This window comes from Saccostrea cucullata, unplaced genomic scaffold (genome assembly GCF_032062105.1).
Source record: "Saccostrea cucullata isolate Sc308-1 unplaced genomic scaffold, CSIRO_AGI_Scuc_v1 ctg9637, whole genome shotgun sequence".
In the NCBI taxonomy this organism is placed as follows: Eukaryota; Metazoa; Mollusca; class Bivalvia; order Ostreida; family Ostreidae; genus Saccostrea; species Saccostrea cuccullata.
The window spans coordinates 1,219-13,777 of NW_026938683.1; the positions used below are offsets into that span (position 1 = coordinate 1,219).

Sequence of the window (12,559 nt, forward strand, 5' to 3'; positions counted from 1 at the left end):
GGGATTTTCTCTTCCGTCACTGACCGAGTTCGCGACGACTTAAAAATTTTCTAAAAATAAATATGAGCGGAGGAGAGACCCACTACGAATTTTTGACAGTCGATTTAAAATACTAAAGAGATTAAGTACACAAAAAATGATCGTGGGTCTTGCCTCCGCTCATAGGTAAATCTTGCATATTTTGTGACACAAGAAACGCTTTTTGGAAGAAAAGTAGAGACAATCATTTAAATCAGTACCCAGGATTAATTAAAATGACCAAAAATATTTTAATTATTATCTTTTTATAGAAATACAAATTCAGTTCTTTCCTTTTTATAAAACATCAACTCCTGACTGAACTCTTTATTTGTTCCAGTTCAGGGGGGCAGATGATATATTGAAACCCTATCTTGTTCTTTCAATCTTTCATTCCTGCAGTAGACATGATTAAAATCCTAAACCATTGTATCTTTGCTTTAAATGCTTCCTTTAATTGATAGGGAGTTCTATGGAGGGAAGCAGTTTGAGGGGAGTTATGTAGATTACGCTCCAGGAGAAATGGTGGTGGCCCGTTATAGTGTAGATCTACAGTGGTACAGGGCTCGTGTCATCAGCTCGGGGGACAGGAAAGTGGAGGTCAGATCTAGTTATAAACATCATCTTAATTCCTTAACATCTTATAAAATATCATGAACTAAGGTTATCTAAATTTAATTCTCTGGTTCTCAGGCCAGTTTTCTCCAAAACAGATGCGGGAAGGTGGCATTTTATTTATCATTTTATTGGCAATAAAGTACATGAGGGAGGTATTTTTTTAATTTTGAATTTTCTTTATTATAAAGATACTTTTTTAATCACAGATATACTTTCCATGTCTGATAAAAATTTCTGCTTTATCCATTGCTTATCAGTGTGTGAAAATCGTGGGTAATGTCCTCGAATGTATTTTCAAACGAAGTAGCCAAAATCTCATTGCAAATTGCTACCGGAAGTGATAATTGAATACTAAACAACGAAAAAAAATGAGGACAAAATCTTTTTTTTCCGAATTGGTCTCCGCAATACCAACTTTTTATTTCATCAAAAATTCAATTAAGTTAGCAATGCGGCTACCCCAAAACGTATGCGGGTGGGCCTGAGAACCAGAATTTTAATTTTATGTAGCCTAATATAAAGGCAAAGAGGCATCCAGTTGATTTTGGTTTTGGGACTGAAATCCATCATGCTATAGTTTTGTCCAACATAAGAGTTTTTTATCTCTTTTTAAACAAAATATAAAACATTTGGTCTCTTTTTAGTTTAAATGCATAAAATGTTCTAATATGAAGTATTTATAATAAAAATGTAAAATCCCCATTATTTCTAGATAAAATCTTTAAGAATTGGAAATATGATTTTAACAATTTAATACCAAAAAAGAGATTTTTATGTGCAAATTTTGAGTCCATGCTTCACTCAGACTTAACAGTACAGAATCTTTTTCAAAATACATTTCTGAGCAGAACAGAAAGTATTGAATTACAATCATTTTGACACACAGGTGTTTTATGTGGACTTTGGGAACAAGGAGGTTGTGTCTGATAAATCGGTCCGTAATATAGACCCCCAGTTCCTCCACCTACCCCTCCAGGCTCTGGAGTGTTTCCTAGTGGACATAGAACCTGTAGGAGGAACAGACAGATTTAGTCAGGAGGCCAGGTATGTTTATTTCTATTTGTAGATTTACTCAGGAGGCCATTTGTGTGTACTTGGGTACACAGAGCTTGGCTTGAAAAAAAAAACTCTTAAAAATTGTTAATGTTTTATTGTTAATGAATTGTTAGTACAAGTGTTGTTAAATTTTTGGTAAAATGTGAACAATATTTGTATCCTTATTTTTAGAATGGAGTTCAGAAAACTAGTGGATGGGAAAACCTTGGTTGCCTACATCAAGTCAAGGTTTGTACTGGATAATGGTTTAGTAAACTTGAAACTTTAGTATCTTCAAACTACCTCGAATATCATAAATATGTCAGTGATATGAGAGCCCCAGTATTTTATCTATACTGATATTTTGAATCCTCGGATTTCTCAGATTTTTTTTTAGGTCACCTGAGTAAACTCAGTGACCTATTGCTATCTGTTTTCGTCCATCGTCGTTCGTCGTGTGTTAACATTTGAACATTTTTAGCTTCTTCTCTGAAACCACTGAACCAATTTCAACCAAATTTGGCATATAGCATCTATGGGTGAAGGGGAACAAAAATTTTGAATTTCATGGTCCCTGCCCACCTGGGGCCTGGGGGTGGGGCAAAAACCACTAAAATTAGTGCAATCTTTAAAAATCTTCTTCTTTACTCCTGGACATCAAGCAGTCAAACTGTTGGTATGATTGTAATCAGCATTGAGTCCTCTACCAAAATTGTGAAATTTATGGCCCCAGGGTCAGGGGTTCTAGTGCTAGGGTTGGGCTAAACAGGTTATATAGTGAAAATGCATTATTTCTTTGAAATTCTTCTTTTCTGTTTGTGGGCATTAAATAAACTAACCAAGTGCATAGGTAAGTTGAAAATGACCGCCTTTTCCAAAATTGTGAATTTCATGGCCCTAGTGTCAGGGGTTCTAGTGCTAGAGCGGGGCTGTATATATTATATACTGAAAATGCATAAATTCTTTGAAATTCTTCTTCTCTGTTCATGGGCATTAAATAAACTAACCAAGTGGATAGCTTTGTTGAATAAGGCTGCCTCTTCCAAAGTTGTGAATTTCATGGCCCCAAGGTTAGGGGTTCTAGTCCTAGGGCAGGGCTATATAGATTATTTAGTAAAAAATGAATTATTTCTTTGAAAATCGTCTTCTTTGCTCCTGAGTATTAAATAAACTAACCAAGTACATAGTTATGTTGAATAAGGCTACCTCTTCCAAAATTGTGAATTTCATGGCCCCTGGGTTGGGGGTTCTGGTGTTAGGGCGGGGCTTTATTGATTATACTGTGAAAATGCATAAATTCTTTAAAACTCATCTTTTCTGCACCTGAGTATTTAACCAATGAACTATGTACATAGTTATGAGGAGGAAGGATGCCTCTTTGAGATTTTTGAATTTCAGGGTCCCTGGGTTAGGGCTTCATGTGTTAGGGTGGGCTCTGATGTTTATATAGTGAAAATACATGAATTCAAATGAAAATGCATGAATTCTTTGAAAATCTTTTCCTTTGTTATTGGGTATAATGCCAATGATCTTGGTATATATTTATGACAAAAAAACCTGCTTCCTCCAAAAATGGTTAATTTCCTGGCCCCTGGGACAGAGGTACTTTGTGGGGGGGGGGGGAGGGGGGGGGGGGTAACATAGTCTGAAATAATTTAATGCTTTGAAATCAGCACTTTGGTATTAATCAACAGCATGATGAAATAAAATTTTAAAAGAATTCCAAAATTTTGAAAGATGTAGCCCCAGGGTCAGTGGTTCCTGTGGGACGGGGAGCTCAACTGTGGACCCGCCCTAACACAAGAAGCCCTGACCCAGGTGCCCTGAAATTCAGTAAAAGTGGAAATGTATTTTCTCTTTGTTATTCTGATCTACCTCTGGGTATTAAGTAACCAAAATAAGCATGCTGAGTATATAATTATGATAAGCAATGGTGCCTCTTTCAAAATTGTGAATTTCATGGCCTCTAGTTTAAAACATGAATCAAAGTCAATTGTTGGAAAGTTGCCGCATGATACTCAGGTGACTTATAAGGCCCATGGGCCTCTTGTTTCTCGTCCTATCAGGTTCAAGATAATTAAGTTCAACTGTTTGAATTGAATTTCATTCAGACTGAGTGTGTAACTTCAAAAAGCCCCCTTCACATGCACTGATTTACCTGCATGGGTGCAGATATATTTTGGACGCATGCAAAATTTGCACCTGGAAAGAAAATCAGCGCACTTGAAAGGGGCTTTAGATACATAGGTTTGTTGACCTTGTCTGGTTCCATACAGAAACAAATAACTAGTGCGTAACATTATACTGCGATTTCTCTTTTGTTATATCCAAAATAACAGCAATATTTTGTCTGAAGGTCTTGGAGTGGTTGTGCGTGGGTGGAGCTGTTTGATACATCGGGAGAGGAGGATATCAGTATTGCTCGTACCTTGATTGAGCGGGGACTAGCACAGGAATCGACCGCCCTATCTAGCACCACCAGCGGGAGGGGCAGCAACACGTCCAGTCGAGTCTCTAGTCAGGAGTCCCTTGTCCTAGTCCCAGGATAATTACAGGACTAACTTCAATGTGATACATGTACAGCAAAATCCATCCATAGATTGGCAAGAGAATAACAAAGAATTTTAAAAATCTACCTTTTCTCTATATAGTTAGGAAGTATGCTGTGTAGAAAAAGAACATGACATATAGTATTTACAAAACAACTTTGTTTTCAATTTTATAGGAAAAATGACAGATTTTTTTTGTAAAAATATAGATATTTACAGTACAAGCTTCATGTATTGTACAAAGCTCAAAAAATGGAAGGATCTTGTTTGTGAAATATTTGTAGAGAGAGTCATGCAACTATTAGAAAGTAGAGGAAGTCATTCAAATAGTAGAAGAGATTATAATTCATAAGTCCTTTAATCCTTGTTCATTTTTTAGCTCTACTGGTCAGAGACCAGAAGAGCTTATGCGATAGTAATGCGTCCGGCGTCCGTCCGTCTGTCTGTCTGTCTGTCTGTCCGTCTGTCTGTAAACAATTTTTCAAAACGCTACTCCTCCTACAATTTTAGTCTGATTTCAATTTAACTTGGCACACAAGTAGACTACACTAAGATACATAGAATAGTGCATGGGTTTTTAATTTTGATGAACGGTGTTGCCATGGTTACTAAAAATAGAATTTTTTGTGAAATTCCTTAAAAACGCTACTCCTTCCACAGTTTTGGTCTGATTTCAATATAACTTGGCACACAAGTAGACTACACTAAGATACATAGAATAGTGCATCTGTTTTTGATTTCGATGAACGGTGTTGCCATGGTTACTAAAAATAGAATTTTCTGTGAAATTCCTTTAAAACGCTACTTCTTCCACAGTTTTGGTCTGATTTCAATATAACTTGGCACACAAGTAGACTACACTAAGATACATAAAATAGTGCATCGGTTTTTGATTTCGATGAACGGTGTTGCCATGGTTACTAAAAATAGAATTTTCTGTGAAATTCCTTTAAAACGCTACTCCTTCTACAGTTTTGGTCTGATTTCAATATAACTTGGCACACAAGCAGGCTACACTAAGATACATAGAATAGTGCATCGGTTTTTAATTTCGATGAACGGTGTTGCCATGGTTACTATAAATAGAATTTTCTGTGAAATTCCTTAAAAACGCTACTCCTTCTACAGTTCTAGTTTGATTTCAATATAACTTGGCACACAAGTAGACTACACTAAGATACATAGAATAGTGCATCGGTTTTTAATTTCGATGAAGGATGTTGCCATGGTTACTAAAAATAGAATTTTCTGTGAAATTCCTTAAAAACGCTACTTCTTCTACAGTTTTGGTCTGATTTCAATATAACTTGGCACACAAGTAGACTACACTAAGATACATAGAATAGTGCATCGGTTTTTAATTTCGATGAAGGATGTTGCCATGGTTACTAAAAATAGAATTTTCTGTGAAATTCTTTAAAAACGCTATTCCTTCTACAGTTTTGGTCTGATTTCAGTATAACTTGGCACACAAGTAGACTACCCTAAGATACATAGAATAGTGCATCGGTTTCTAATTTCGATGAACGGTGTTGCCATGGTTACTAAAATAGAATTTTCTGTGAAATTCCTTTAAAACGCTACTCCTTCTACAGTTCTAGTTTGATTTCAAAATAAGTTGGCACACAAGTAGACTACACAAAGATACATAAAATAGTGCAATGGTTTTTGATAAGTACATACCAGTAGAGCTACAGTCTCGACAGAGACTTCTGGTTACTGACAGTCATGTGTACGATTAGATACAAACCAATGTGTCTGTAATAGAGAAGGTACAGTGTAGATGTCTCACCTAAAATCTTCTCATGTCAAGTTCACAAGATTAACTGCACATGCTAGTGTATTATAATGAATAAGTTAAGGGATTTCTGCAGTATTGATTTATCAGTAAATCTTTGTCAAGTTCATAAGTGTTGTATAAATCATTTAAATTGAACTTGCAGGTTCTGTTTATTTTGCTTTTATAAGTTTTACTCTGTTCTCAGGTAAAGAAAAACTTGAAAATGTGTTCATATTTCTAAAACCTTGTTTTAAAATTTTTAAGTTTCTTTCTATATCCAAGGAAAGTAGAGGTACTTTCTCGAGTGATTTTATGAATATCATTTCATATGTACATGTAAATATTAATTACCCTGCATTCGTCCATTTTGTATATTTTGGGTCACATGCCAAATGAAAGCAATGGTAAAGAGATGAGATAGTGCGTTAAATTTCCAACGTCTTGATCATAATGCCCTATAACTCAGTTCAGAATCATGTACGCATATTTTCTGTGCAATTAATGTTAATTCATCTGTAATAATTACAAAATCTTGAATGTGTACTACATATAGTTGTCTGAAATATCACTAAAAACCGTTCACAGCTTTCCTCTGAAACCCACTTTTTTTTTTTTTTTACATTTTTAGAAATCATTTTACGTCTTTTTGTAAAAATTTTGACTTTAAGAATCACCCAAGAATCAGTGCTTCCTATTAAATGTTGATTTCTGGCCTATTTTTTGCTGTTTCATAAGTGATTCTATAAATTTTTTCTTGCTTATACATGAATATGTGAGTTGCAATCGGTTGACACTAGTTCTACTAATAATGATTCAGATACGGTAACATTCATTAGGACACTCTAGTCTAGTAAATAGGAAAGTGTTATACTTGAAGTTTGCAAATCTGCTCATAGAGTTAAAACTTGCAGAGAAATATTCTTTGACAGTTACAGATTTGAACGGAAAAAAATGTCATAAATACTCATGTGAACAATATGCATTGTATCACCTTAAACCAATTAAGCATCAAAAGATGTTACTTTCATATCGAATTTCATTTACAGAATTCTTTGTATCTTCATTCATGCATATTTTGTTTTGTCATTTGTTGTTTTATATGTGTTTATTGAAATTTTGATGTGTACATGTTATTTCCTATGTCCAAATAGACAATTTAATTGTGCCAAAACTTTCTGTATTTTAAAAAATGCAAGAAAAGCAATAAAAATGATCATGAATCTCTTTCTGTGGTTTTAATTAAAATTTAAACAGGACACAAATTATGCTGAAAGAGTTTAGAATATGGGGAGGAAAATGCAAGTTTTTTAGCTCTACTGGTCAGAGACCAGAAGAGCTTATGCGATAGTAATGCGTCCGGCGTCCGTCCGTCTGTCTGTCTGTCTGTAAACAATTTTTCAAAACGCTACTCCTCCTACAATTTTAGTCTGATTTCAATATAGCTTGGCACACAAGTAGACTACACTAAGATACATAAAATAGTGCATCGGTTTTTGATTTCGATGAACGGTGTTGCCATGGTTACTAAAAATAGAGTTTTCTGAGAAATTCCTTTAAAACGCTACTCCTTCTACAGTTTTGGTCTGATTTCAAACATAACTTGGCACACAAGAAGACTACACTAAGATACATAAAATAGTGCATCGGTTTTTGATTTCAATGAACGATGTTACCATGGTTACTAAAAATAGAATTTTCTGTGAAATTCCTTTAAAACGCTACTCCTTCTACAGTTTTAGTCTCATTTCAATATCACATGGCACACAAGTAGACTACACTAAGATACATAAAATAGTGCATCGGTTTTTGATTTCGATGAACGATGTTGCCATGGTTACTAAAAATAGAATTTTCTGAGAAATTCCTTTAAAACGCTACTCCTTCTACAGTTTTAGTCTCATTTCAGTATCACTTGGCACACAAGTAGATTACACTAAGATGCATAAAATAGTGCATCGGTTTTTGATTTCGATGAGCGGTGTTGCAATGGTTACTAAAAATAGAATTTTCTGAGAAATTCTTTAAAAAGCTACTCCTTCTACAGTTTTGGTCTGATTTCAATATTACTTGGCACACAAGTAGACTACACTAAGATACATAAAATAATGCATCAGTTTTTGATTTTGATGAACGATGTTGCCATGGTTACTAAAAATAGAATTTTCTGTGAAATTCCTTTAAAACGCTACTCCTTCTACAGTTTTAGTCTCATTTCAATATCACTTCGCACACAAGTAGACTACACTAAGATACATAACCATGTTGCCATGGTTACTAAAAGTAGAATTTTCTGTGGAATTCCTTTAAAACGCTACTCCTTCTACAGTTTTGGTCTGATTTCAATATAACTTATCACACAAGTAGACTACACTAAGATACATAATTCTGTGCATCGGTTTTTGATCAGTACAAACCAGTAGGGCTACAGTCTCGACAGAGACTTTTGGTTTTTGTTTGGTCTTGAGAATATCAGAGCTGCAAATTTTCACCTTTACTCCGCACTCGGGGTCATTAATCAGTGAGGGATCTCTTTTGTGTTAGTATCTATTCTGACATGGCACCTCATTTTATAATGTTCTCTCTGACATGGCATCTTGTTTTATATTATATGAGAAGTTTATTTTTGGTAATTTTCATTGGCTGAAAGGACGTCACATGATATTCCTCTTTTTGTGATATCGACGCGTGGCGAAAAATGATATCGCATGACACAGCGTTCGGTTGCACTGAAGATACGTAGAACATGGCGTCGTAATATAAGAAGCGTGTTTTTAACCATTTTGACGTAATGACAGCCAAAAGTCTGTTTAGTTAGGACTGTGTCAGTGCATTCACTTTGAGCGATTATATAATATAAATATTTTGGACTTCAGTGTAGGTCGATATGTGGTTATAAGGACTCATGGTAATTGATATTGACCTCAGACACAGAAAGTGATAGAGACTGTGTCTGAGGTCATTATCACTTGCCATGAGTCCTTATTACCACATATCGACCTACACTGAAGTCCATAATTGTGTAATAATGGTCTTACCAAAGGACTGGTATCCACATCCCACATGGGACACACTGCACTGAAGTGCAATGATATGACATGCCAAAGTCTGATGGTGAGGAGAAACAAAGATTTTTTGAAGATGTTGGTGTATATTTGATTTAGCGCATTTGTTAATGTTCTTATTTATGTATATACATGTGTATACGCAAGGCATTTAGCGTTGTACTTGAATTAGCAAATCAAAAGTTTCTTTCCACCAAAAGTGCTAAAAAGAATACACAGCCAAATGCAATACATTTACAGTAGTTTGATCTTTGACCTCAGTATTTACACTGGTCATCTACTCCTTATGGGAAACTAGCATATACTGTACCGACTTTGATGCCTGTAAAGCAAAGGGTCTCAGTATTGAATGGTTAGCAGCAATGTTCAGTTTGACCCTTGACATTGCTTTTGAGCCTAAAATTAATATACAGATCATCTACCACTCAAGTTGAACCAATTGTGATGCTTATCAAGATATTGAGTGGACATCTGATGATGTCTTTATTACTTTAATTTTGACCTTGTGACCTCAATATTTACAGTGGTAATCTACTTTTGAGTGTGGAACATTGCATCAGGTTTTGTGTGTTTTGAGAGTTACGGGTAGATATTGAACAGACCATTATCTTCCTATGTATTGAGTTGATTGATCCTTGACCTTTGACCCTGATATCTCAAACTCCCAGAGTGGTCATCTACTTCTTAGGATCTAGAAAAGTATGTCTGTCAAGCAAGGATTCTCAAGAAATTGAGAAGTCAATGCTTCCTATGTCCAGTTTGCACCTTTATCCTCAAAATCAAGATATTGAACCGACGTCTTACATCAAGAATAATGTGAATCTTGATCTTTTACACTGTAATCTCAAATAATTTCTTCCTACAACTTGTAAAACTGATCCTCATTTGGAAGCTCAACCTATTCTCAAAGGTCCTAGCTATCAACTCAGGTGAGCTAAAACTCTTCTCGAATACAATTAAAGGTCTGAATCTCTGAATTCATGAATTTTGATGTTCTGGTACAGGGCTCATTATTTTGCCCCCTTGATGTCAAGAGACTCAAATAAGGAGATATGTTTTAATAACTATTCAATTAACTCAATATGCACTCTATGGTCTGAATCCTGGCTGAACTCATCAATTATGAATTTCACCATCAAGAAAAAGTTGCTTGTTGCAGATTTGGATGGTTTGAAAAATGGTCCAACAACAACATGGATAAGAATCTTCAAGTTTTATACCTTGGAGTATATTTGTGTACCAACATAAGACATTTACAAAAGATGTACATGTTAACATGTACATCCATGTAATGATGTGGCTCATACCTTGGTAAGAAAAACTCATTTTCACATTTGCTCTAATTAATCAAGAAAAATTAAAAACAAACATTGTTTATCAGATTTAATCAAGCATAACTTTCCACAATTTTACATCACCATCATCACTGCCTGAGGCTAAAAGTCCTTGAACTTTGGGATTCCATGACACAGAATTAACATCTTGAGAATGGGCCTTGTTTTGAGAACAGACCAGACTGAATGAGGGTTGATTCTTGTCAGATATGTCTTCCTCTTTAAATATTCTAATACTATCATCAGCACAGGCTGATACGATCAAACCAGTCGTGTGACACCAGCTAACATCATAAATCACTCGAGTATGGTATCCCGATAATGTACACACACATTTCCATGTAGATTCTTTTCCCGTTGTGTCTATTCCCTCTGGATTTCCTGGTAAATATTCCTGCCAGATTTTTAATGTTTTATCATCACTACATGACACCAAACGATGACCAGTGTGGTCAAAGCTGATTTTCCAAACAGTCGAGGTGTGGGATTCCAGTGTGTTACAGCAGCACCAGTCATCTATCTCCTCTTTGAACATTTTAATTGTATTGTCATAGCTACAGGATGCAAGCATTTCTCTTGTTGGATGCCATACAACATATTTAACATCTTGGGTGTGACTGGTGATGACACTTGCACATTCATACTCCTCATCCTCTGTCACTGCATAAAAAATCATTTTAAATGATTCGCCAAAAAAAAAAACAGACATCTATGTGTACCATAATTAATATACTGTATTATAAAATTTGATTCCTTGCAAAAATCAACCATTACCTTCCCAAATCCAAACACTTTTGTCTCTGCTGCATGTGGCCAGTAATGACCCTGTTGGTGCCCAAGATACGGCTTTGACCTCATTCTCATGACCTTCAAGGGACGCAATACATTCAAACTCTCCCTCTTTTCTGCTCCAGATATTGGTGGTAGCATCAAAACTTGCACTAGCTAGATAATTACCACAGGGAGACCAAGCAACACTACGAATGGTTCTCTGATGTCCTTCTGCAAGAATACTCTTACAAACCTAAATATGAAGATATTCAATGTTCTAGTTACTGTATAATTTTTTTAAAAAAAATCAGATACAAAAAAAAAATCTGTGTTTACAAGCTTTGAGTTTAAAAACAAGGCACATTACCCAACTGTCCCCCTCTTTTCCCCATATCCTTATTGCTTTGTCTCCACCACAGGATGCTAGCAAGGTTCCCGCTGGATTCCAGGCCACACACCAAACTCGATCTTGGTGACCAGACAGAGTCAACAATTCTTGTATCTTAGCCATGCTACAAGAAAAATGAAAAATAATGATTCAAAAATCAGACATTATGTACAGATGTACTTGTCACTTGCGTATTTAAAAACATTTTTTTTCAATTCATTTGTTTATGTACCCTATACCATGTGTACTTCTCCTAGTCAAGTTTGATGGCTATAATTACAGCAACTCATGAACTGTTCAAAATCTATTGTTTCTACTGGTCTACCTCAGAGATTTTAGCAGTTACACTGATCTTGAACAGTGACTATGCTAGCCCAGCCAAAACAATTAAGCTTCAATTAATTCATAGTGCATTAATTCAATACATCACATTCAAGTACACCTAGCTGCTACATTCTAAACTTAAGAACCAGGGAATTTCCCTGCCTATGATGATTTAATCCCCCAGTTACTTTGGTATTCCTCCTCATCCTCTGTTAGGAGAGGAACTCTACTCTTTTCAATTCCCCCTGCTACTTTAATTTTTAAGGACAACCCTGCAGATGTGTAACAAAATGGATAGCAATATTACACCTATATCAGTATATGGACCTCACTTTCTTTGGCAGTAGCTTTACAGTGCCGCCAGAGCCATATTCATAACATACAAAGCTTTCACATGTTGTCTCTCGTGCCATGACAGTGATTTAATTTTGTGGATAATGATTATTTTAAATCGCACCAGGTGTAACATTTAATCAGATGGAGAAAGACCTTTATTTAATTAATGTTGACATTTGCCCAAAAGACGTCATCACACAAAGAAACGGGATAAGAAAATTACTTAATCAAGTGCTTCTTGATGTGGGCTTCCTCTTGTCATGGGCGCAGCCATCTTTAAAATTTTTAAATATCCCTACGCAAATATTGATGACACGTTTTTTAACATTTTCAGAAAACGTTGA

General features: G+C 35.4%; 2 protein-coding genes across 2 annotated transcripts; one reads left to right on the forward strand and one right to left on the reverse strand.

Moving 5' to 3' along the window:
- Positions 1-488: 488 nt before the first annotated feature.
- LOC134250915 (RING finger protein 17-like) lies at positions 489-5,926 on the forward strand. The gene is made up of 4 exons (XM_062733283.1): positions 489-618; positions 1,523-1,680; positions 1,864-1,920; positions 4,028-5,926. Exons 1-4 carry the CDS (start codon positions 541-543, stop codon positions 4,218-4,220), a joined length of 486 nt encoding a protein of 161 aa, XP_062589267.1. The 5' UTR covers positions 489-540; the 3' UTR covers positions 4,221-5,926.
- A 4,504-nt stretch (positions 5,927-10,430) lies between these two features.
- Positions 10,431-12,522, reverse strand: LOC134250917 (probable cytosolic iron-sulfur protein assembly protein CIAO1 homolog). The gene is made up of 4 exons (XM_062733285.1): positions 12,439-12,522; positions 11,535-11,679; positions 11,171-11,420; positions 10,431-11,056 (listed from the first exon to the last, which is right to left on the reverse strand). The coding sequence occupies exons 2-4, from the start codon at positions 11,676-11,678 to the stop codon at positions 10,446-10,448; spliced, it is 1,005 nt and encodes a 334-aa protein (XP_062589269.1). The 5' UTR covers position 11,679; positions 12,439-12,522; the 3' UTR covers positions 10,431-10,445.
- Between the last annotated feature and the right edge of the window lie 37 nt (positions 12,523-12,559).

What these genes read in the sequence shown, in the direction of transcription:
- LOC134250917 (XM_062733285.1), bottom strand. Translation starts at nt 11,678, where the DNA reads ATGGCTAAGATACAAGAATTGTTGACTCTGTCTGGTCACCAAGATCGA. An exon ending in GAAAAGAGGGGGACAGTTGG is followed by an intron (nt 11,421 to 11,534) that starts GTAATGTGCCTT and finishes CTTCATATTTAG; the next exon opens with GTTTGTAAGAGTATTCTTGC. An exon ending in AAGTGTTTGGATTTGGGAAG is followed by an intron (nt 11,057 to 11,170) that starts GTAATGGTTGAT and finishes TTTTTTATGCAG; the next exon opens with TGACAGAGGATGAGGAGTAT.
- LOC134250915 (XM_062733283.1), top strand. Translation starts at nt 541, where the DNA reads ATGGTGGTGGCCCGTTATAGTGTAGATCTACAGTGGTACAGGGCTCGT. An exon ending in AGATTTAGTCAGGAGGCCAG is followed by an intron (nt 1,681 to 1,863) that starts GTATGTTTATTT and finishes CCTTATTTTTAG; the next exon opens with AATGGAGTTCAGAAAACTAG. An exon ending in GTTGCCTACATCAAGTCAAG is followed by an intron (nt 1,921 to 4,027) that starts GTTTGTACTGGA and finishes TTTTGTCTGAAG; the next exon opens with GTCTTGGAGTGGTTGTGCGT.